The sequence below is a fragment of the Magallana gigas genome, chromosome 9, assembly GCF_963853765.1.
Source record: "Magallana gigas chromosome 9, xbMagGiga1.1, whole genome shotgun sequence".
NCBI lineage: Eukaryota > Metazoa > Mollusca > Bivalvia > Ostreida > Ostreidae > Magallana > Magallana gigas.
Genome location: NC_088861.1, coordinates 17679199 through 17703138, shown reverse-complemented (window position 1 = coordinate 17703138; position 23940 = coordinate 17679199). Strand labels below are relative to the sequence as shown.

The 23940-nt window shown below is 32.5% G+C and overlaps 1 protein-coding gene across 1 annotated transcript in view; it reads right to left on the bottom strand.

The window, feature by feature from the left end:
- LOC136271483 (uncharacterized) overlaps positions 1–22583 on the bottom strand; it is a 65176-nt gene extending 42593 nt beyond the window's left edge. The window contains exons 1-3 of the mRNA XM_066071586.1: positions 22502–22583; positions 7890–8079; positions 7508–7618 (exon numbers count right to left, since the gene is read on the bottom strand). Of these exons, the coding sequence (XP_065927658.1) occupies positions 7508–7618; positions 7890–8079; positions 22502–22567 (367 nt within the window). The 5' untranslated portion in view covers positions 22568–22583. The remainder of the gene's footprint in view (positions 1–7507; positions 7619–7889; positions 8080–22501) is intronic.
- Positions 22584–23940: the final 1357 nt, after the last annotated feature.

Below are 23940 nucleotides of genomic sequence, written 5' to 3'. Positions count from 1 at the left end.
CTCATTTTGTAGTAAAAATATTAGTTTTTAAAATAAATGATGGAATGGGGTAATATTTTAAAGAATATAGCAACACTAGGAAAATTGTAGGGTTGGGGTTGATTATTTATGTAGAGTGGCATTTACTGCCGATCGTTGTAAGTTGTAAACAACTGCAAATTTGACCTATAAACGCCACCGTCATTTCCTGAAAGGTCTTGAATTAAAGTTTCATAGGATACCAAAGATTTGACTGAAACTATTATAGTTAAGTACTGAGAGGCCATAACGTTTGTATGGAGTTCTATGGAAAAATAATTGGTAGGCTTTTCCCATTAGAAGAAGATGGAATGAATCAATGATCATTTTGATTTACCAGTATCAAACGAACATCGAAATCGGGATGACAGCAAAGGTAAGGCAAACAATTTTTATATATAATCCTGATTCCTCTCGCCCGACTGACCCTACATTTTACACTCTGACCCTAACAGATTTTTTATTTGATCGGTAATTGCCAGAATTTCCACAAAATAGTGGAATTCGCTGTCTTCTAAGTTAACGATTGTGTAAATTTTCCTAATTGGCAAAAACATTATAGTACTCTCATTTGAAAGACATTTTCACTGCATGAATTAACACTGTAGAGATTTATGACTCGCAACTATCTTATCTTCAGCATGTTCAGAGGTTATAAATACGGGCAACATACCTGTGCATTGGAAATGACAAAAACGGTGTTTAGGAAATGAAGATAAGAATTTTTCTATTGATCGACGTATCAAAGAAAGAATTGACCGGAAAACTTCATCAATCAATCGATCAATAGAAAAATTCTCATCTTCATTTCTTATCATTTAATAAAACATTTTCAAATAATAAAATGGGAAGTGACATTGATCAAAAATGTAAATAATGTAAATGAAGCGGCGCGTATGATTAACAACAACAGCAACAATATTCAAAATGGATTAGCCTTCAGCTGATGCAGAGCTATTGATCTAAATTTAATGGATTAAACACAAATAGTGAGTTAAAATCTGAACCGGCTGAATTGAAAATGAAAGGAAAATACACGCGATAGCTTGTGATATTCGCGATAGATTGTGATATTATTCACTGTGCAGAAAGATTTGTTAAAACTGGTTTTCATGTGATATCACTGGAATATGCAACTGGACATAACCACACAAGGAGAGGCGATCGTGGACAAAACTATAGTCTGTCCCAAGTAATTGCTTCCATTACTTTTTGATGATTTTTAATAAAAATACACATACCTGTGAAAGAAATACAATTGAAATCGATGAAAGGGATTATATCCAAGATATCTTCATTGAACAATTATCCCTTTTCACTCATGAAAACAATATTAATTTTCTTACGGAGATTTGTAATGGGAAATGTTTACATCTTTTCTCCATTCGGAATACACTCGGAAAACATCGCGCAATTTTTTAACATTATCATCCGGGCTTATTAACGGCTGATGCCATGGAAATCTCCGTAGACTTTCAATTTTTGGATGTGTATTGAAACCTGAAGCGATAGAGGGGGCGTTTCAAAACAGAAAATCTGGACATTTTTCATATTAGTGGATGAACGTAGTTTGAGCACAAAGGTATTTACTATTATTGAAATATCAAGCAAAAAGTGGTAGAAGCAAAAACTCGGGACAGAGTATAGTTGATATGTCAAGAGAGAATAGTATGTATAAGCAACTTTAGTAAACGTTGTGGTAACTAGATAACCAGTAATGTACTTAATGGTATATCTGCCGCTTGGAATGCGCCGAAAGAGTTCACTTGGTGCACTACCCATAGCTTTGTTTTACGATGTTTATTCTGATGACCGATCATGCAAGTGTTTTAATTTAAAACTCATCGTTACCAAATTTGAACAGCAGTGTTACCGTGAAAGTGTATACGCCTACATGTATATGTTCGTTATTATCATTCCTGGAATTGGAAGTCTCATGAACAGCCAGCTTCGCCGTGAATGTTGATCGTTGATCTCAAGCAGACGAAATCGTAAAAAGACGCTTAATTTTCTATTTCGTGAATTAAATAATGTGTATTGTTATTTTTCAATATAAATTTTTACATTTAGAAAAATATCAAATTTTAACAGAGGATAAGAGATATAAAATATATTGAAATCATATCATTACACGTAATGTGATCCACTCTTGCATTTGAGTCTATACTAGATAAAAAACAAAGCATGGTGTTTGAATGCACTCAGTTGTGACCAGTAAGCGGGTAGGAAATCGAAAGTCCGTGCGGTAAGAAAAAAGAAATTCAGTGAGCTCGAGGATGGCAAAATGGTGTCCAATTTTCGGCTGCAGAAATATCTATTTTAACAGATGAAGTTGAAAGTAAAAGAGACTTTTTTTTTTCAAAACAAAATGCCATTGTCTATGATGCTTTAAAGCGAGATGCATGGAAAGAAGTGGCATTGAAAGTGAATGCAGTAAAAACAACAGAGTACGTCAGGACGGAAGACAAAAATGAACAAGCATTCTGAGAGTATTGCATAAGCAATACACGTCCCCTACCGGTTTGTATTATTCTATGAAAGCTTCCAAGCACACAACTTTTTCAGAGCTATTGTAAACGAGATGTCATGCTTTAATCAGAGATAAAAGAACAGAGGAAATTAAAACTATATAGTTGATATAGAAATTAAATAGGAAATAGGTAAAATAATACTCTTTATTTCATCTCCTGTAATTTCGCCAAGTCTATTCTGTATTCGCTGGTAAAAATTTGTGAAAACAATGCACTGTTATGCACAATATCATTTCTTACCGTCTTCTGTACCCCGAATCAAACCAAACAGTTAAACAGCCCAACCCAACAACGAACCCGATTGTAATAATAATACAAAAAAAACCCTGCCGACAACACAATGCTTGACACTATTTTATAGAATTCATTTGTTTGTTAGAAATGATAAAAGGAATGGTACAGGAAAAGGAATGGTACAAGTAACGCACGATATTATTAATGACTACATACTGACCTCGTTTATTCAGTTACACACCGAACCCGATAACGAACCCGAACATTGGAATATAAAAAATGAATTTTCTCGAAAATATGTCAATCAGACGCTACAAAAGTGTAAACTTGATCTGTAGTTTGACATTTTGAAGCTGTTTAGCAAGTTTCATATTATTCCTCAAATGCATAAAGAAAAAAAGTGTGGAAAACTAAAGTGGGACAGACAGACGGACTGACGGACGGACAGACAGACGGACGGACTGACGGACGGACGCAGAGGAAAGCTATAGTCCCCTCCGGTGAAACCGGTAGGGGACTAAAAAGAAGTGCATTTGCTTGAGCAGTGAAAGTATGAAAAAGCTAGCCTTGAATAGGAGAGAGCAGAGAAAGACGGGAGGGGGTGCTTGCCATCAGAAGCTACACAACGACCCATAGACAAGAAAATAGGGGGAACTATCGGAGAAACTTCCATATCCGGAGTTGAAGGTGGCACTGATGTCCTAGACTCTTCTACGACCACTGATGCATCATTAGCATCTCCAAGCAACATGACACATGCCTCAATAAATAACATTGCATGTGCACTAAGCACACATCTTTTAAATGGAATATCTACTACATGACTAATATTATATTCTAAATACTTAAACAAATTAAATGAATATTCATATTGTTTTGCACCTTATATAGAAAAATTTATCTATTTCATTACATTATGCCAGCCTTCCGTTGAGAACTCGTGTTTAAGCAGAGAGGGCACAGAAAGAAACGTTAGTAGAGTATTGCAGCAAAGGGACGACTTCATCACGAGACTTGTGACAGCAGAAGAGGAGAGGCTGAGTATTGAGAAAAGAAGACTTGAGATACTGGAAAGAAGACTTGACACCGAGGAGAAGCGTTTCAAGATTGAGGACCGGCGTCTTGCGGTTGCTGAGCAACAGCTTTAGATACAGCGTGAGCAGCACTCGCTTCCTCTGTGTCAACTCGGAATAATAAATAATGCTTCCCTTAATATGCCTTTGACTGAAAATGAGTGATAAATTGAAAATATGTGTTTAATTAATTTTACATCTTGTTCATTAAGCATTCATTAATAAGAATACCGTACATCTTGGATTTTTTTGCGAGTCATAAAATTTGCGAAAATGGGTAAAATATGTTACATTTTTAATTTCCGTCAGTCATTTTTGCGATTTCATAGTGTCTTATAGAAAATGATACCGAATATAATTAATGCGTATTAAATATTTTGCGTCTTAAAAAAGGTCGCGAAAAAAGCGAAAATTAGATCATCGTGACAATTACCGGATACACGGTATATAAATATACATGAATACACATTTCTACACAATTAGCTCAATAAGTGAACACACTTATTTGTTTCATGTTCAATTTTAAAGCGGAATAAGGATTCGTACGAAATAATGGCTTCATAGTTTAGGTAAAACTTCACTGAAATTAATCAAATTCTTTTTCCGAAATAAGGCCCTAAAATCGAGTATGGATCAGTCTTCGTCTAACCTCCATCCAATCGTTATTTTGGCCTTGATACAAATAATTGTCTGGCGGAATTACTCGATTTCCCCGGGGGTTCTGTTGGCGTGGTGCTGGTACGTGGTTATCAATACAGTTGTGGTGTAAAACCGCACAAGCTGTAATGATTCCGCGTGCTCTTGACGGATGAAAGAGAAGTGTTCCCCCGGAATGGTCGATGCAACGAAAATCCATCTTTAGGACTCTGAAATTTCTTTTAATTGGATTTCTTGTTCTGGCATGGGCCTCATTATACGCTTCTTAATGGGGGTTACTTGGGTTTAAGACAACAACATTTTTGAAGGGGTATGCACTGTCTCCAAGTAAGCACCCTCTATTTATTCCACCACTCTGAAATAAATCACAAAGCGTAGAATTTGTCCACACAAAATGATCGTGTGATGAACCACGCCACCTAGCAACAAAGTTGGTGAATTTCAAACCAGCATCACAAACTGCCATAACGTTTTTAGAGTGATTTTTTTTTGGTTGACAAAGAGATGTTCGTCATCTTTTGGAGCTTTATTGGAATGTGAGTTCCGTCTAATGACATAAGGAAAATTGGATATATGGGAAAAGCCTAGTATGGTGTCATTTATGCTTCTGTCATATCGTGGAAATCTTACATAATTTGGGCTTAAAGTAACAAGTGCTGATGTTACAGTATTTACAATTCTTGACACACTAGCTTTGCTTATTCCATGGACATCCCCGTTAACAGTCTGTAAGTTCCCACTGGCATAAAATCTGAGTGTCACTATTACATGCATGGATGGGGGTATGGCATGGGACTTACTGGTGGGATTTTCCAAATGGACCCTGAGCTCCCCACATAAATCTAGTATCAGAAAACGCGGTAGTCGAAACCTGTCTATTATATCTACGTCGTCCATATAGTCCAAGGGAGTATTTCTATCTCTAAACACCCGTTCTCTTCTTAATTATCTTCTTTTTTGAATCAAAACAAAGACCGCCGCCATGTTAAGTTTGGACTTATGACTTGTATGTGGTTGTCTAAAGATTAAGACGAATCGATTATGATAATCATAAGATATAACAGTTTTGTGAAACAGCAATGATGAAAAACTTATGACAAAGTTTGGTCTTAGACAGATCTTAGTCATAAGATTGTTTTGTGAAACGGGCCCCTGGTGTATATTTAACGGTACTTGACGTAATCCCGCACTGTTTTTCAACAGAATTCTGCCATTTTTGTCACGTGTATAATCCTTCGGAAAGAAATGGTTACCGCAAGCATTTGTACTGAGAGATTCGCTTGGTCTACGCTCCCATTGGGATTCTAATGGGGGAAACTTCTCTGCCCTAATTTTCTACAACCACCTACATGCTCACGTGACCGGAAGTATTTCTTTGATAAATTATTGTTTTGTCCGTGCATAAGTTAGTCTGCACCAGCAGCCAATCAGCGGTTAGCTGAATCAACCAATAAGAAACTTTGTGGTTACGGAGGCGGGTATTGTTTATACTTTTTTTTATTATTTGCGATTATTTCAAATTAGGTTGTACGAAGATCGATACACATTCAGAGGCTACTTAATTGCATAAAAAGAAGACAATTGACCTACATCTATTAATTATATACATGTAGCACTACAATACCATGGATAGTTTTTCGTTCCTATAAGAAGTATTTTTGCTTCCTTGGTAAACGTAATCCTTTACATCGTTTAAATTCTCCTTTACAAACTTGATTATTGATATTTATTTATATTTATTAACCGAAAGAGAATTGACACCTTGACATGCTACCCCCTAGTGGTTTGACTCACGGTAAAGAGTCCAAAGTATCCTGAAATTAATAATTAATCTTGAATACCCGTATTTAGTAGTAGTTTTTTATAGTTCTGGAGAAAGAACAAATTGTCCAAATATCGTAACACCATAAAACAACATTTAAGGTGGCTCGACACACCAATGCATTATTTGATGGATTTATAAAGAACCATTTTTGAAAAATGTTTATACCAAAATGACACCGATATCGGCATCATATTATTTTACATTAATTTGGTTGAATTTTTAATAGAAACCGGAAACATCGTTTTAGCTTTTTAAAATTTAATTTTAAAGCTAAAAATTTGGTATCAATAAATGCGCAATACATTTTTCTATAAATACAAAGACGGCCAAATAAACTTTTTAATTTTGACGAAAAATATTATGAAATCAAGAAGTAGATATTTTTAAACCTATGGATAAAAACTACTAATAAACAGTCACTCGCATTAAACAACTGCAATAAAATCATATTTTAACAAGAAATTGAAACGAAATCGTAAAATTAAAGTAAAAATTTGAAACATTCAAACCGATAACGATTGTAATTAAACTTATCCCAAACAAAATCATATAGAGTTGGAGTGTATCACAATTTTGCAAAAATTTCAGGTTGTTCAGCTGTAAAATGGTTTGTCCATTAATGATCTTATAATGCATATCAATTATTTCAGTTTTAAAATAAATCTGACCGGGATTAATTAAAATTTCAATCGGGATCGGCTCAAATTTGATCAGTTGCATCTTTTCTAGAATTTGCATTTTCGTTTCAATTCCTTTGTAAAATTTCATAGTTTGATAAGTACTGTATGTAACTATTGTTATTCTTTAGATTTATTCTTTAGATTTTATCCAAAGATTAAAAGAATAACGATTTTGATTTTCAGATATATTTTTCTTAACTTAAAAAAAATTAAAAACTTGACTAGACAGTTTTTGGCATGTATGTATAGTTATATTACACATAAATTGAGACGAAGGTCTTAGGTCTAAAATATCTTGTTTGCCCTTAAAACAATTTTTTCCAATCCACACTAATTAAAAGCTGATATTGGTCTCTGTTTTCTGAAATCTTATATTAAGAAAGTTTCTTTATCATCCATCAAATAAAATTTTGGTGTGTTGAGGAACTTTAAATAAATAAAATTTACTATTTTCGTTGACAAAACAAAACGTTTTCGGTTAGTACTTACATTTGTAGACCTCATAAATTCGGTACGTAGAATTTGGACATCCTTCAACAAAATTACGACAGCTATATGCATCAGCGATGGAATCGCGTTTTCTTAAATACATACACAAACCTGGAAATATATTTACTATCGGTTTCACGCATAGAGAATTAAAATAATTGGTTCCAGGCTTACTCTTTAAAATTGATTTGAATTTTTACACACATTGGCTCTGTATATGTATTGATTATTGTTTAGAACTACCTTTCACTAGTAATCTTCATATTAATTAGTATTGTATCAACATTAGATTTTCTTTAATAAACATATCGATTGACAAACAAGTTGGTTCAATATCAAAAATGTACATTTTTAATAGTTCCATATTTTAAGAAATGTCTACCTTTCTCAATCAGTATTAAAGGGTCAAAGTAACAAAACTCTAAGAGTTCTGCGAGGTCTTCGCTTGGAAGACACAGGTAGCCATTGCTCTCGGTACAGTTAATGGCAGATGATCTCTCGCTCCACTCTGTCTGATTTCTTGGACAGGACTCTGTTGTATACACTGGAAACTTGTAGCCGTTTAATAGTTTCTAAAAATATAAACAATATATCCCGTCATTATTAGGAACATAGAAAACCAACACAAAACTTTATTTGAGGTTTCAATATTATTTGGTTTAGGCCCAATTTATAGAGATATTACTTTCAACATTATATGGTTTATTATTGACATATCACAAATTTTGACCGTGCCCCGTGACCTCATTTTTGCAGGATTTGATTCTAATTAATTCTTAGAAATGAAGGAATGAATTAACTTTTTGAAACTATTGCATAATTATGTCTACTAAAATTAGTAATGATATGACGTTAAGTTACATAGCTATGACAAAAGTCTTCGTATTTTTTGATTGACCCTCGTATGTTTGTATGATGACAGGACGAGTTGCGGCGATTCATGTACGAATTTTGGCGATGAAGTTACGAAAGCTTTGACATACTCTTATGAGCAGGTAAGATGGGGGGGGGGGGGCGATCTTTATACGATACTCTTACGAATGAGTACAAAATTGTACGATTGATACATGATATTACCACGAATAAATAAGAGTTTTTACGATTATATTTCTGGTGTGTTAATTAATACAGTGAATATTCAACAAATTAAGATTTATTTGAAACACGTACAGGTAGGATTAAAATTGTGAGTTAAGGATTACGTTTACTCAGGGTTTGAGATTTAAAAAAATTTACAAAGTTCAATATCTGAAGTCTGAAGTTGTTTTAAACACACAAAATAACAACGTTATTAACAAATATCGATATTGATATCCATGATTTGTTTATTTGAGGAAGATATTCTCCAACAAAGGTAGATTAAAACTGAAACAGAGGAAATTCGGACTAAATTTTTCATTTTCTTATTTTCTCTTAAAAACTTTCTCTTGCAGTGTAATTGCAAAAGTTGGGGGGGGGGATTTCATATCATTTTACATATTTTATGGTTGTATTTACTCGTCTTTAAATTTATATCCATGGCTGGCACGCGATTGGAAAAATCTTTAAAATATATAAGATCGATTCGAGATAAAATATCTCGAAATTTTGATCATTGACCTTATATCATGTTAATGACAAAATAATTCAGACAATAAAAACAGTTTTATGCAATCAATGGTTTGGAGCTCCTATTAGTCAATTTTGTAAAACTCGATTAAAAAAAGGTACAATTTTGAAAATTGATAAAGGAAATTCGGACTAAATTAAACTTAAAATATGAGCTTAAAACGATTCATTCAAATATAAGATTAGTAAAGCTTTTCGTATTTTATCATTTCGTAACCTACAAACTGTTTTATAATTTTTAATAATTAAAAAATAAAGAAAACCTTGAAAATGGTGGACAATTTGGACAATTTTTTCAAAAAACATTTAGAGGTCAGTAGCAGAAAAAGTAAGTCATTGACCTAGTTTTTTGACAGTGAAAAATAGCAACACAATAGTGGGGCTACAATGAACAATACGTAGTTTTTCGTTCCTATTAGTGGATTTTTTTTCGCCCCTGGGTAAACGTAACCCTTACGATTATCAACAAAAACATAATGTGACAATGTGTGCAATTGTGAGTTAATGTAAACCTATAGGGTTTGAGACAATTACTTTAGTCTTATATTAAGCGTTTTTACAATATATTTATGATTAAATATATTGACCTTTTACGATGTACTTAATATTAAGTACATTGACCTTTAATTTGATCGGGATGTGAAAGTGTAAGACTTTTCCGAGACTTTTCCGAAGTAGTAAACAACCTGTTAATCGAATAAAGAACAGTGTAAATAAAACCAGGATGTTTATCTACAATGTATTAAGGGGGAGCGGAGGGGCGATACAGGAACAAGAATTGAACGTTGCTAAAATTTATCTTAACTTTATTTTCTTTTGATAAGACTATGACGTTAAATTAAAGACTGTAGAAATCAATATTATATTATAAATCATTTTGTGTATTTCTAAGAACTCATTACAATTTATTATCGAACTTAATAGCACAATTTATTATTTATAATAATAGGAATATTTACTTGAATATTTTTTGTTTGTTTTGTATGTGAATTAGTGTAATGTATGTTAAAGGATACTCGACGGCACTTTTTAGAGAAAGGCACTAGATACGATCCTCCATACAATCTGGACATGTACCAAATTAACTTTTGGAAAAGACGTTTTATTTCTCTTATTGGCTTACATAAATTTGTTTTCATAATTTGCTGACGGACGTTTATGTTACTCCATTTATAAACGAACAAGAAGATCGGGATATTGTTATAGTTCATGAATGAGTTCATTAAGTATAAAATCAGTGCTTTCGAAATTTTCGGTGGTATTTCGGACATTCGTGTCACCGATAAAACCTAAATCTCCGAGGTTCCACGTGCAGTAAATATAGTCATAGCATTGTATGTATAGATTTTAAGTCTGTGTTACAGTTGTGAGCATGATTCAAGAAAATAGCAGATTGGAAGGGTTTGAGGAAAATAATAATAGACGACCGAGCATAAAAATGTTAACTATCAACATATTTTAAGACTTGCAAATTAAAGTCTGAATCTGATTGGCTAAAATTCTATGTTTATTCGTTATTGAAAGTTGACACCGTACTGGATGTTGCTAGATCGTATTGGAGCTGGTTTTCCAAGTCTAATTTAAAGGTAAACAGTACTAGTATAAAAGACATTTCCGCCATTTTTTTCTCATCGTCGCTATCCCTACAACCCCTATATATAAACCGCAGACTTTTTAAAGCTGACATGAATTCGTAGATACGCACTATTTCTCTTTTATCCCCGACTACCGCCATATTTTTTGACGATTTCTATAAATTGTTATGCTTATCGCTTCAAACCTCCTATATAAGGCCGCGTTCAAGTAATTCATTCACCCGAACTTAATACATTGAGAAATTTTTGTACAAACGCGTTTTGAACAAAATTACTGATAGCCACTGAACTTGTAAGGACAAGGGCGTAGCTTCCATTGTGGCAATGAGGCAACTGCCTCACTAGAATTGTTTTGACCATCAATGGGATTTTCCCTCCCACATAGTAGACATTTTATTCTATAGCAATGCTATTATGTTGGCAGACTCTGATTTTTATCCCTATTTGCCTGTCATTCCGCATTTTACTCACCATGCCAGTTGGTTCAGTCCCTTGCGAGAGATTTTTCTCCGCAATGAGACACTTGTAACATTGGGGAAGGTCAACAATAACCGAGAACCGTCTGGTTGGCCTTCCCTTACTTTTTGTTCACAGGCAGCAAATGGTCTTAGTTGACAATATTCTCACAAAATTTGCAAACTCCAAAAAACGACGAATCGGCCCATTAAAATTTTGAAGTAAAACAACGATAAAAATAGAAATGTTCATTAATCTAAAATATGTTAGAAGTTTTATTTTATTAAATACTGTCGTATATACATTTTTGAATTATAAAGAATTCAAAATTTGAGTACACGACAACCATGTTCTCATGCAATTTTTCAATTTCTTATCATTCAAAAAATTGTATACGACGATACTGTGAATAGATACTTGTCTGAAATGTAAAATAACAAAACTTCGTTCCGGACAATGGGTTATTTCACATTCTAAAACTCCCAAATTCATTTTTCGTAGGGGGGGGGAGGGGCTTCTCCCCCCTGAACCTCCCACCAGGGCCTCAGGCGGCCCCCAGAACCCCTGTCGCAATAAATTTGCCTCACTAGCATATTATTTCAAGCTACGCCCCTGAAGGAATATACAATAAAAGACGAAACAAAACAAAATGAAGTACAGGTACATATATTTCAGAAAAATCCTTGATCACTGTAGAACGTTTTTCTGTGAGGCAAATGCGCAAATAAAAACCTAAACGGACTAGGGTAACGCACTTTACCCTAGTCCAAGATGGCGAAAGGGAGGCACTTTTCAGATTTTTTCGCACAGGTTTTCACCTTTTCCTTTGTTGATTCTAAAATCTATTGCGCAATATATGTTGGGCGGTGTTAGTTCGTACGTCTGTCTTAAATTGCTCGTATTTAGAGAGATAACGCTTGCCGAACTAGGGTAAAGCTGGTGAAGCGATATTTCTAAATAAGGGTAAATTAGGATGAAGTTACTTGTATAACATTTTAATATTAATTTTACATAGTTTGACTTTGTTACTGCTTTAAACATTTAATAAAATTGAAACAGACTTTTTTTTCGATATCCATTACTTTTACTGTCGTTTAAGACGTCACGCCGATTGAAGATAGCCGTAGCGCAATGGAGGCAAATGAGGAGGCAAATGATGCAAATTTCTTACATTTGAAACGACAATCAATTTTTTAAATAAAGCTATGTTTAATGTCAGAGTTAAGAGGACCAGACCCCAGGACCAATAAAGTTAGAAGAGTTCACTTTTTATATTGAAATTCCATCTGTGTGTTTGGTACTGGAAAGCAAACACTGTGTTAAATTTATTAATTAGCATTTATGAGATAAGCACAAAAGACAAGGATTTGCAATACAAAGAAAAAAAAAAGAATAGTACCCCGTCCCAGAATCTTTCCTTCTTTATACTAACAAAAGAGTGTGCAAGGACAGCACTAACAGACAAAGCTAGTTACATTATGGGTCGCATAGGGTCTACCAAATATAAAGTAACACATCTTGTCGCACAGACAATGGCATTTTTTTCATCAGCTGTAAGGTTTGCTCAAAACTTTACGTTGGAGTGACCTTTGAGTGGCAACAGCAACCAGCGTTCAACCATTAAGACAATTTTAAAAAAAATCAAAAGAGTCCGACGGGATCGAACATCAAAAATAGGAAAGATATGACTGTGCATAAAGTGGTTATTGACATTAATTCTTACTTGGACGAACACAGAGAAATTAGTTTTGGATGCACAGACTTGCACGCGGGCTGATCTCAGACGTTCAAGTAGTTGTAGTTACCGTGGTTATCTTCACATACGGGTATAAGGAGAATCAGTTGTTCCTTTTGAGTAACATTCTGATCAACATATTACATTATGGTTGATTTAGTATTTTTATTATCTTTTTATGGATATTTCATTATTTATTCAGTAAACATTTAAAGTAAAATGCATTCAATGGTATTTCATAGCTAGAATTGCAGAAAAAAAGATTTTTTGTTCAATGTTATATAATGCTACCATTAAATCCGCATCCCATAAGAAAGCGTCTTTTTTTTTAATCATTCTTAAATTTTTTAGTTTATGTTTGTCTTCTAGGTTATTCTATTGTTTTTCTCTGGAACTATTCTCCCTAATTTCTTCTACGAAATGTTAATTATAGTCTTGAACCTGTTGCCTATACAGCAAAAGGGGTGCACTACGGCCTTGAGGTATTGTTTAAGGTATCGGATGTACAGTTGAGACTGAAGCCTCGGGATTTTCCGTTATGATATCGGTAGAATACGGAGATGTCATGTAAATTTTGAATTTACTAGTGGTTTAAATACGTTGTTAAGTTTGTATTTACACCCACCGAGAATAAAATTCAAAATTTTCAGCATGCTATGAAATCAAATTATTATATTTTTTTTCTTTGATCATGCTTACCGCGTAAAATATATTTTCAATACAGTTTGAAGTTTCCGCAGTGTATCACTGTATTATGATTTTTTTTTTAAATTCAAAACACTGTTTTGGAAAGAACAAAATAAATGATTTAGATTTCAGACCCAACATCTGTATATTTTTCCCAGCTTAATGGCATGGACAAACTATTTGTAATCAATGTGATTAAACATCTTTAAATTTTCCGTTAAGAGGGTTAATAAGAGTAAAAAATTACATGTTAAATCATCATTTTTTTCTTCTCTCGCATTTCATAGAATATGAGCAGGATATTTTCTCTCTATTATTTTATTGTTGCTGAATTTCCCATCATTCAAAATTGTACTTTACAGCTTTACAATCAATAATTGGTTGACATAACAGAGACGCGTGACCATCCAATGAAATCAAATACTTAAAAATTTGATACACAGGTTCAGTCAATAAGCCGATGTCCGAGGTTTTGTGAACATTGTACACAATCATGGTGTTAAAACCTGCATACGTTAAGGCCGTTTTACAACATCACAGTGTCACTTATAGATGATTGCCTATGGAAGTCATAATTTGTTAACCTTTTAAAACATGTTGACGGATTGCGTATTTAAATATTGTACAGATACGGGAACGTTATACTGTAGACATTCTTAATAGACAATCTCCGTTTCGAAACTATCTAATTCTTTTGTTTGTTGAAAAAGAATACAAGTTTGATTAAAAGATTACTATAGTGTTTACTGTTTTTTAACATTAAATGTTCCTTATGAATTCTCATTAACCTGATGAAACATTTTACACGGTTCTCGCACGCTTTCCTCGTAAGGCTTTACATGTAAAGGTATCACATGTGTAGACGCATATCTTATATCGTTGTGTTACCTGGTCGCGATATCATCAATATCTACGCACTTTTTCGAAGCCAGGATTACAAAAAAAAGAAATGCACAAAAAAACAAGACATAAATGCGCAAAAGCTTAATCATGAAAGAAAATCTACACGTCGGCCTCGAATTTCAGGTGTGATATCGGGAGTAACGAAATCGAAAGTTGTAAGTACCTTTGTGACTGTGTCTATTTATGAATGATATTCAACTTTAATTAGATTGAATGACAGTCGATTACAGGCTTTGCGTGGCTCTAAAACATAAAATTTTAAAACTCGTACGCCTACTGCCTTAATAAACTAATACGTAGCGATGAATCTATTAAAAAAAAACTCCGACGAGGTAGATATGGTTTGTAAATGCAATCGGGATTTAAATACATTGATCACTGGGGCATCGTATCCGCTCTACACTCTATGACACACACATATATATATATATGTATATATATATATATATATATATATATATATATATATATATATATATATATATATATATATAATCCAAAATGAGTGAAAGGTGATATCACACAGTATAAATAATCAAAAAAGAAAAAGAAAATGAACAGTTCCAAAGTTTCTTTTCACTAGCGCTTTCTGGATTTACATCCTTCTTCAGGTGAACGTACATAAGTTATGAAATTGTTTTCCTTAGAAACGTTTACTATGACGTCATGATGTAACGAGAGTCTTTTCAGGGAAGGAATAGATCCATGACGTCATAATACAATATAAAACGTTAAAGTTCGGGAAAACTGAATTAGACAAAATTTGATCATAACGACATCAATAAATTTACAAATACAAAGACTGGTTAGAATAAAGATGATTATATATACATATATTTAATGTTTGTTGAGTTTTGGGGAAAATAATTTAATAAAATAGTTCTCTTTCACAAGTCTCATGGCGGTTGAATCGGTTTTAAGTTTATAAAATGGGAATACTTCATAATCTCCCTTAGCACATCTGTCAAAATGTTCACTGCATGGGGTGTTTCTGGTACTGGGATCATTAATCTGCTGGCGATGGACGCGCATGCGGGCGGTAAGCTGTGTTCCGGTTTGGCCGATGTAATGTTCGCCACAGTGGTTACATGTAATACAGTAAAGCAGATTTTTGGATTTGCACGACAAAAAATACCACAGAATATACTCAGAACAACCAGAAAAAAGGAAAAAGATCCATTTTTAATTCCTTTTGTTACAACCTACAATCCCAAACATTTTAATATATTTCAAGAAGCAAAAAAGAATTTTTCTATCATTGAGCGGGATCAAGAACTTCAACAACTAATTAAACAATCTGACCTACTCCACAGCCAAAGACAACCACCAAATCTGAAGAAAATATTAACAAGAGCTAAATTTCATTCAACACCAGAAAAATATGTTGTTTCCAAATGCGGAGATTCAAGGTGCGGCACGTGTCCTTATCTAAAGACTGGAGATTCGATTTCTTTTAAATGTGGCAAGACTTTTTATGTTAATGAAAATATGTCGTGCAAATCCAAAAATCTGCTTTACTGTATTACATGTAACCACTGTGGCGAACATTACATCGGCCAAACCGGAACACAGCTTACCGCCCGCATGCGCGTCCATCGCCAGCAGATTAATGATCCCAGTACCAGAAACACCCCATGCAGTGAACATTTTGACAGATGTGCTAAGGGAGATTATGAAGTATTCCCATTTTATAAACTTAAAACCGATTCAACCGCCATGAGACTTGTGAAAGAGAACTATTTTATTAAATTATTTTCCCCAAAACTCAACAAACATTAAATATATGTATATATAATCATCTTTATTCTAACCAGTCTTTGTATTTGTAAATTTATTGATGTCGTTATGATCAAATTTTGTCTAATTCAGTTTTCCCGAACTTTAACGTTTTATATTGTATTATGACGTCATGGATCTATTCCTTCCCTGAAAAGACTCTCGTTACATCATGACGTCATAGTAAACGTTTCTAAGGAAAACAATTTCATAACTTATGTACGTTCACCTGAAGAAGGATGTAAATCCAGAAAGCGCTAGTGAAAAGAAACTTTGGAACTGTTCATTTTCTTTTTCTTTTTTGATTATATATATATATATATATATATATATATATATATATATATATATATATATATATAATTATATATATATATATATATATATATATGTTTGCGCCCATGAGAAAAGGGTGCTTATGGCATTTTTTTTCACGATTTCATATTTTTATGGATTTATATCTATATTTGTCAGAATATTAAAGTTATGAAGTTTCATGAAGATTCAGTAACTATAAATATCTTTATTTGGCTTAGTTACGGTTTTTTTTTTTACCTATGACGTTGTTCACTTTGCGACGTTACGTTATGATTTCATCAACGTCATTTTTATGTTAGGTATATAGCTCCAAAATTTTATTTGTTAATCATTTATTTCCTTTTCAAGATATCATTACTAAATTATTTTTTGATTCCTTGTTAATAACTTTAAGTAATAATAATGCATTTATATCAATGCATATTTTTTACACAATTCTTGCACATTGAAAATGTAATTGTCACTAAAACTGTGAAGTTTTTTTAAAGCACATTCATTTTTTCTGAAAAAATCATATCTTAGTCTTGTTACGAACTACTTATATAAACTACACGTACAATTCAAATAATTTTTCTAAAGTTATTCATTATCAATAACTAAGTACAATGAACATGGCATTTTTCATTTGCATGGTGTTAATACAATGTATATGCACATTGGACTCTTAAGCACATGCTATATGAAAAAAAAACGTTGCCAAAAGTAGATCTTTCCCCTTTTTTATTTTGCTCTTTTATTTTTTTGTACATTTACACATGATTGACACTTTAGCGTTTTCATATCAATGGTTATAATTTTTTTTATTTTGATTCGTTCGTTTTTATTTTTTCATGGCTTGCTAAATTCTATGTTGCTTTAATATTTTTGTTATCCGTAATAATTTAAATAACTTTCTTTTATATTTACTCTTGTTCCTTACTACATTACTATACCTAAAAGTGTCTCTATTCACACGTGAATTCAATCAAGTCGTTTAAACGAAGAGTCGCATTTTAAGCAAAGCGGTAGTGTATTTGCTGTAATTGGTTTATGAAAATACGCAGCAAGCTTGGTAAGATTGCGGGACGTTTCGGTCTTAGAGACAATTCGCGCCGGTCATTTTGCTCCTACGTGCATCAATAAAAGATACACCGAGTTCACCGAATTCTAAATTAGTTTATATCAATATAATGATAAAAATCATTTTCGCAAGCTTGGCATGGATTTCGAGAGTTTGACAATAAGCATAGGCATCTGCAAAACTAAATGGGGACTACATCTTGAAAGTAAGCATGATAATGTGCGATACAAATACATGACTGTACATTTCAATAAATTCGTAAATGTGTTTGAGTTAAAATTAAAATTAAAGTTAAAAAAGAAAATAATATTTATCTAGTCAAAGTATGAAATGAGATATGCTCTTGTTTGAGTTTAATTAAATTTGTCCAGGATCGAACGTATGTTTATTTCATCTCACGTTTATTGCCACAATTAAAACTCTTCATCGTAGTTAATTCTGTTTCCTTTTTATGTGTAAATCAATATGTAATGTTGCTGATATTACAGATTTTCATATTTTACGCGAGCACTTATTCCGCATTGTTTCTGTTTTATGTGAAATTGCAAGAACATAAAATCATGGAAATCGCGAGCACCGATATTTTCATAAAGTTAACTGACAACAGTTTACAGCATGTATGACAAATAAAAGCGTAGTGGAATTGAAAAAAAAAGTTGGTTCCATTTTAATAGGAGTGATATGGAAATGATATTGTACAAAGGTATCGAATCGTGAACCTTGATTTATTTACCCTCTCCACTCGACATTTCTTTTACTGAAATCTCAATACAAGCACTAAAGCTTGTAATTTTCTACCGTAGCATTTTCTTTATGTTTTTGAAGCACCCACTATTTTTGTCAAGACAACATTGTTCATTATTTAGATTATCAAGTTCCTGAAGCAATAAATTATAATGTGATTTTGTCAAAGAATCGGGCACAAGTTAAATAGTCTTAGGTTTAATGAAAACTATAGTTTACGTCTAAATTTAATTAGAATGTAATGACTCAAAGTGTACACATGCTACTACAATGAGTTGGCTCATTTGTTATATTGGTTATTTGTCGACATGTGATTAATGTGATTAAACACACGTTAATACAATGAGTTAGCTCATTTGTTAACATGGGATAGACACATGAATAATTTTGCGCTTATACATGTAGCTCAAATGTCCCGTAGTTTTTAAATGAATAGCACACTAACCTTTTTTAATTAAAAACTTCTTTCATGATTTTAAGCGTCCTCTAAAATTACTAGTATCTTATCTGCCGAAATGCATCTACGTGTATTATAAAACAAACTGGGCAGGTTATATTCTAAAAGCTATTTACAATAGATCTTGTACGCACAATTTACATGCATATACCGTTTGTCATTTAGGAAAATTTTCAGAAGAAATGGGTCAATACCTCTCCCCCTCCAAAAAAAAAATATATATATATTGAAAGAAATCAGGCTCCCAAAACTTTTGGACAACTAATTTGAATTTGAAAAAAAAATCTAATCAATTATTAATTTTTGTTTATTTTTTTTGCACGGACTTGTAATCAATACAGTAGCTTTAAATAATCTAAACCAGTACATGTACATCGCTAGCCAACATAAGTATTTGAAATATTAGATCACTGAATCGCTGCACAAAAAGGTTCTGTAAACGTAACTTCAGGGGTAAATTTGGCCTTAATTTTTTTAAATATTTTATTATTATATACTACAATAAACATGTACGCTTTTTTAACACATTTTGATGACTCAGAGAAAGTTGCCGATTAAATGTTCGTGGTCAATGTCTATCTGTTCTTTACAATTTTGTTGCACTCATACAAATGAAGAGTTGAAAAAAAAATTTTAATTTTTATTCTGAATAATACGCACTTTATAAGCACCTATTAAATAATACCGCTATTGTGCCTAAATATATAACTGGCCGACCACAGGAGAAAAAGAGCGGGGTCAAAAAATAAGGTGTTGGTTATATTGTATAAATCTATATTCACAACTAATAAATAACTATTGTAAAGCTCACTTGCGCCTTTGCGCCTAAATCTGTATGCAGCACATTTTATAGTTACATGTAAACCTTTTTCTTTTTTTTATAACATTCAGTTATAACAATTTTCGGAGTGTATATATAATCTATAAAATCTCTAGAAAGTCTGAATAATAGACGGAGTTGAAAAGAAAACCTATTATTATCTATTTTAAAAAATCAACAAAATTGGCTTACTAAAAAGCTTACAATTTGAAACAACAAGTTATATCAATTGATAAACGGCTGGATCTACAATTTACGTAGTATCAACCTATAGACTAAACACCTATTTTTGATAATAATTCATTCACTAGTCTATTTAATTCAGATTTTAAGAACACTCATTAATATTGAACATATGAAATAAATTGAACATCTTATTTAATATCAGTTTCCCCGTGCGGAGCCTCATGGTATTTTCTACAGAAGTGGATTATCTTTCTTGTTTTCCGAAATGCCTGTATAAACAGTGATTAAAATATTATCTTGTAATGAAAAGGCTATGGGTTTCACCCAGATTCTTAAACTTCTTTGTGGACCCGTATTTTCAGAGATTCAGAGCCTGTTTAGATGAAAATGGTAGACCTACATGAAGTTAAAGTCGGTCGCGCGAATAAACAGATGCCGACGGGCGGATCAACAAGTTATAATCGGTAGAAAAAACGTGGTCGTGATTATAATGATTTCTCATTAACCGGTAACTCTAAAATTATATTATATTCAAAACATTCAAAAATCAGATTCAGTACCGCAAGTTAATCTACGGAATGTAAACTTTTTAATCGTGTTATTCTTTCCGATACTGCAGTATGCAGTACAAATTTTTATGCGGATGATCAAGAGATGTTTTTTTGCTCGTATCAAAAAAGCACGGAATCTACATTCGATCGTGACTTATATAAATGAGTAAAATATTTAAAAAATATCAATATCTTCATTTTATTTATTATAAAAGATACTGCAGTATGGGGCACTGCTATTAAACACGTTTCAGCATTAAGACACATGTTAATAAACGAATTAAGTAACGAAATTACCGCTCTGCTGATTTGTACTTTCAGACGAGATTTTTTTTTCTATGTAACGTCATTTCTTTATGACGTTATTTCTCTGTTTTATACAAAACGTCATAAGGACCCTTTTCTCATGGGCGCAATCAATTATATATATATATATATATATATAGTAGGACACGATTTGTAAAACAATGTCAAAAAACAACTTACTTGACAAAAGTCACGCAAATCCTCCCACACAATGTTGCAAATGTTGTCAAAAAACACGTTCACATTGAAAAATTCCGAATAAACTCGGTAAAAAGCGTTTTTATCTCATTAAAACCGCTGTCTGCTGCAGAAACTCAATCTCTTCGCCCAAGAAAAGATAACTCTGTACTTTCTCTCTATATACATGCATGTTCAGTAATGATAGTAGAAATATCGGTAAACTGTAAAATGTGTGGGGAAATGTTCGTCTTATGTAACTACCGTAAGCATAATAACATTCGTTCCGATATATTCGGCATGTACTTTAATTAGTGTAATTAAAACGCAACTGTTTAAAAACAAATATATTTCCTATCATTTAATCTTTTGTAGAAATGTAAATATACTAGTAATTTGATATTGACAATTAAAACAATGCTGAGATTCTTAGGCAACGACAATTAATTTTGAAGAAATGGGTTGCAAAGACAATGAATTATAGTATTTTAATTATTGAATAAAAAAATAGTTTTAAAAAATTATATGTCAACACCAACGTAGTTTTTCATTAATATTTTAGAGAATAAAAAATATTTAAAATTAAATACTGTTTCAACACTTTTTCATCATCATTCATTGTTCAGTCTAAAATTACTAAATATATTGTTTAACTAAATTTAAACTATACGAGTCTTTTTCTTCTAAATCAAATATTCTTGCTCTAGTGGTCATTATAGAGTAATTGCAGTAGCAGGTCTATCAATTAATTGTTCTCAAATTTCCTATTATTATCTTTAAGACCACACATACATACACAATAACTATATACATTGTGACAGCAGATCTACATTATATAAAAAAAATATACATATATTTTGACATTTTAAACTGAATTCTACTTATCTATTTTAAAATAATATTGCCCATCATTCAAAATACACCCCTACCCCTGATGCAAGTTCAGATCTGCAGATGTATAAAATTTATTTCTTTGTTTTGTTATTGATGTTTTGCGGAATTTTACAGTATATAATTACTGAACATAGAGAGTCCCGAGAGTTTTCGGATGGCGAAAGTACAGAGTTATCTTTTCTTGGGCGAACAGATTGAGTCAGCGGTTTTAATGGGATAAAAACGCTTTTTACTGAGTTTATTAGGAATTTTTCAATGTTAACGTGTTTTTGACTACATTTGCAACATTGTGTGGGAGGATTTGCGTGACTTTGGTCAAGTAAGTTCATTTTGACATTGTTTACAAATCGTGTCCTACTTTCGATTCTTCCCTTGTATATTATTTATATATATATGTCATAGAGTGTAGAGCGGATACGATGCCCCTGTGATTGATATGCGGTAGTCGATTATTTTGAATTGGTCACCCATATACATGTAATTTAAATTCTTTGCTAATAATTTGTACCTCTTGTGCACGGTAGCATCCATGTTCTACATGGAATAATAGTGTCGCCTCCATATCATTTTCTCTATTATAATTAATTTTATAAACTAGATAACGTAAATGTTTTGACAGAGAATAATAAACTTAGATCCATGTTGTTCACATGAGATAGAAAAGATTTTAAGCGTATATAAAGTAGGTGCAATAAGTAATCGTTGTAATGGTTATACTTACGCAATCACAACCAAACAAAACAAAAGTGCTAAAGAGCAAAGCAGCCCACTGTATATGATCAGCCATTTTAAAATTAAGAAACCGAAAGTGGGAAATCCAAATACAGTGTATGTACAAAATGATAGGTAACTCGTGCAACGAAATAACATCTAGTCTACACTGTTGGATCAAACATCAATGTATAAGTGCAAAAAAGTTAAACTCTTGTTTTTAGATCTCTATGACTGGCTAATTTTTCAGATGTGTTAAGAAACCTTTAAAATATTTTTCATAATACGGTAATCTATGGAGAATACTTATAGGAAAAAATATTCGCATCAAAAATATCTTTGAAAGTAATGATGTTGTAGCTAAGGTAAAATATCATTTAAAAAAACATTTTTGTGACATCATCTTTTACTAAATCGAGTCCAGAAAATCTCTTATTGTCCTGCACCGTCCAATAAGTTACAAAATGTACATGTAGCTGTCCAATAAATTTTTACTTTTAAGTTATTAGATGGCTACATGTGATATACCTGACTGCTGCAGATAAATGAGATAAACACAAACTCAGAGAAATATATATAATAGAAGAGAAACAACACAAATTACTGGTTTTTACAGATACACGGGAGTTTATGATAAAGTGAGTTTTTTTTCTAAGTAAGTTAGATTATGTTCAGTAAGATTGAGGCGATTAAGAAGTAGCTCGGTCGCATTGCCTCCTCTTCCCCCTTATTAATCGCGTAAAATTTACTTAAAATGTGATGTAACTGTTACTTAAATCAAGATACCTGCCGTATCAAATTTACGAGACACCACAGTATCATAGTCTTCCTGTATCATTTTAAAGTACAATATAGCACTGAAACTTGATGTTTTAAAACCAACAAGTTTTATGAAAAATTGATCTCTAATTTTCCAAACGAATTTCAACAAAGCTCTTAAAACAAAGGTTTTTAACAGTTGTTGTTTTTGTCGAAAACTCACTCATGATGTTCAGAAGGCTGTGAATATGGGGTTGCTAAATATAAATCATAGACAAGTACCAATTTCTGGCAGAAATGACAATCCTCGTGTTAAAAAATCATAGTACTCAAAGTACTGAAAAGCGCTAAGCCAGCCTCAATGCTACTTTTTTCAAACCATTATTAATATTGTAAAGTCATTACTATACAGAAAGTAAAATAAAAAACAGGTTCATGAAAATGCATCATATGTATGAGATCCTGACCATACCATTTCAATCAATCTGAAGAGAGGAGTTTGTAATGTATATTAAATGATTAGTCAGCCAACCTACAACTAAGTTGGGATGAAAATTCGATTGCGCTTTTCTACATTGGAATTCTGGGAATGAATTAGACAGTCCTCGTTTAAGAAATTCGAAGTTATTAAACTGACTGGCCCTGGGTTCCGGAGTCTGCATATATACATTTCTCGAATTTGAGAATTTT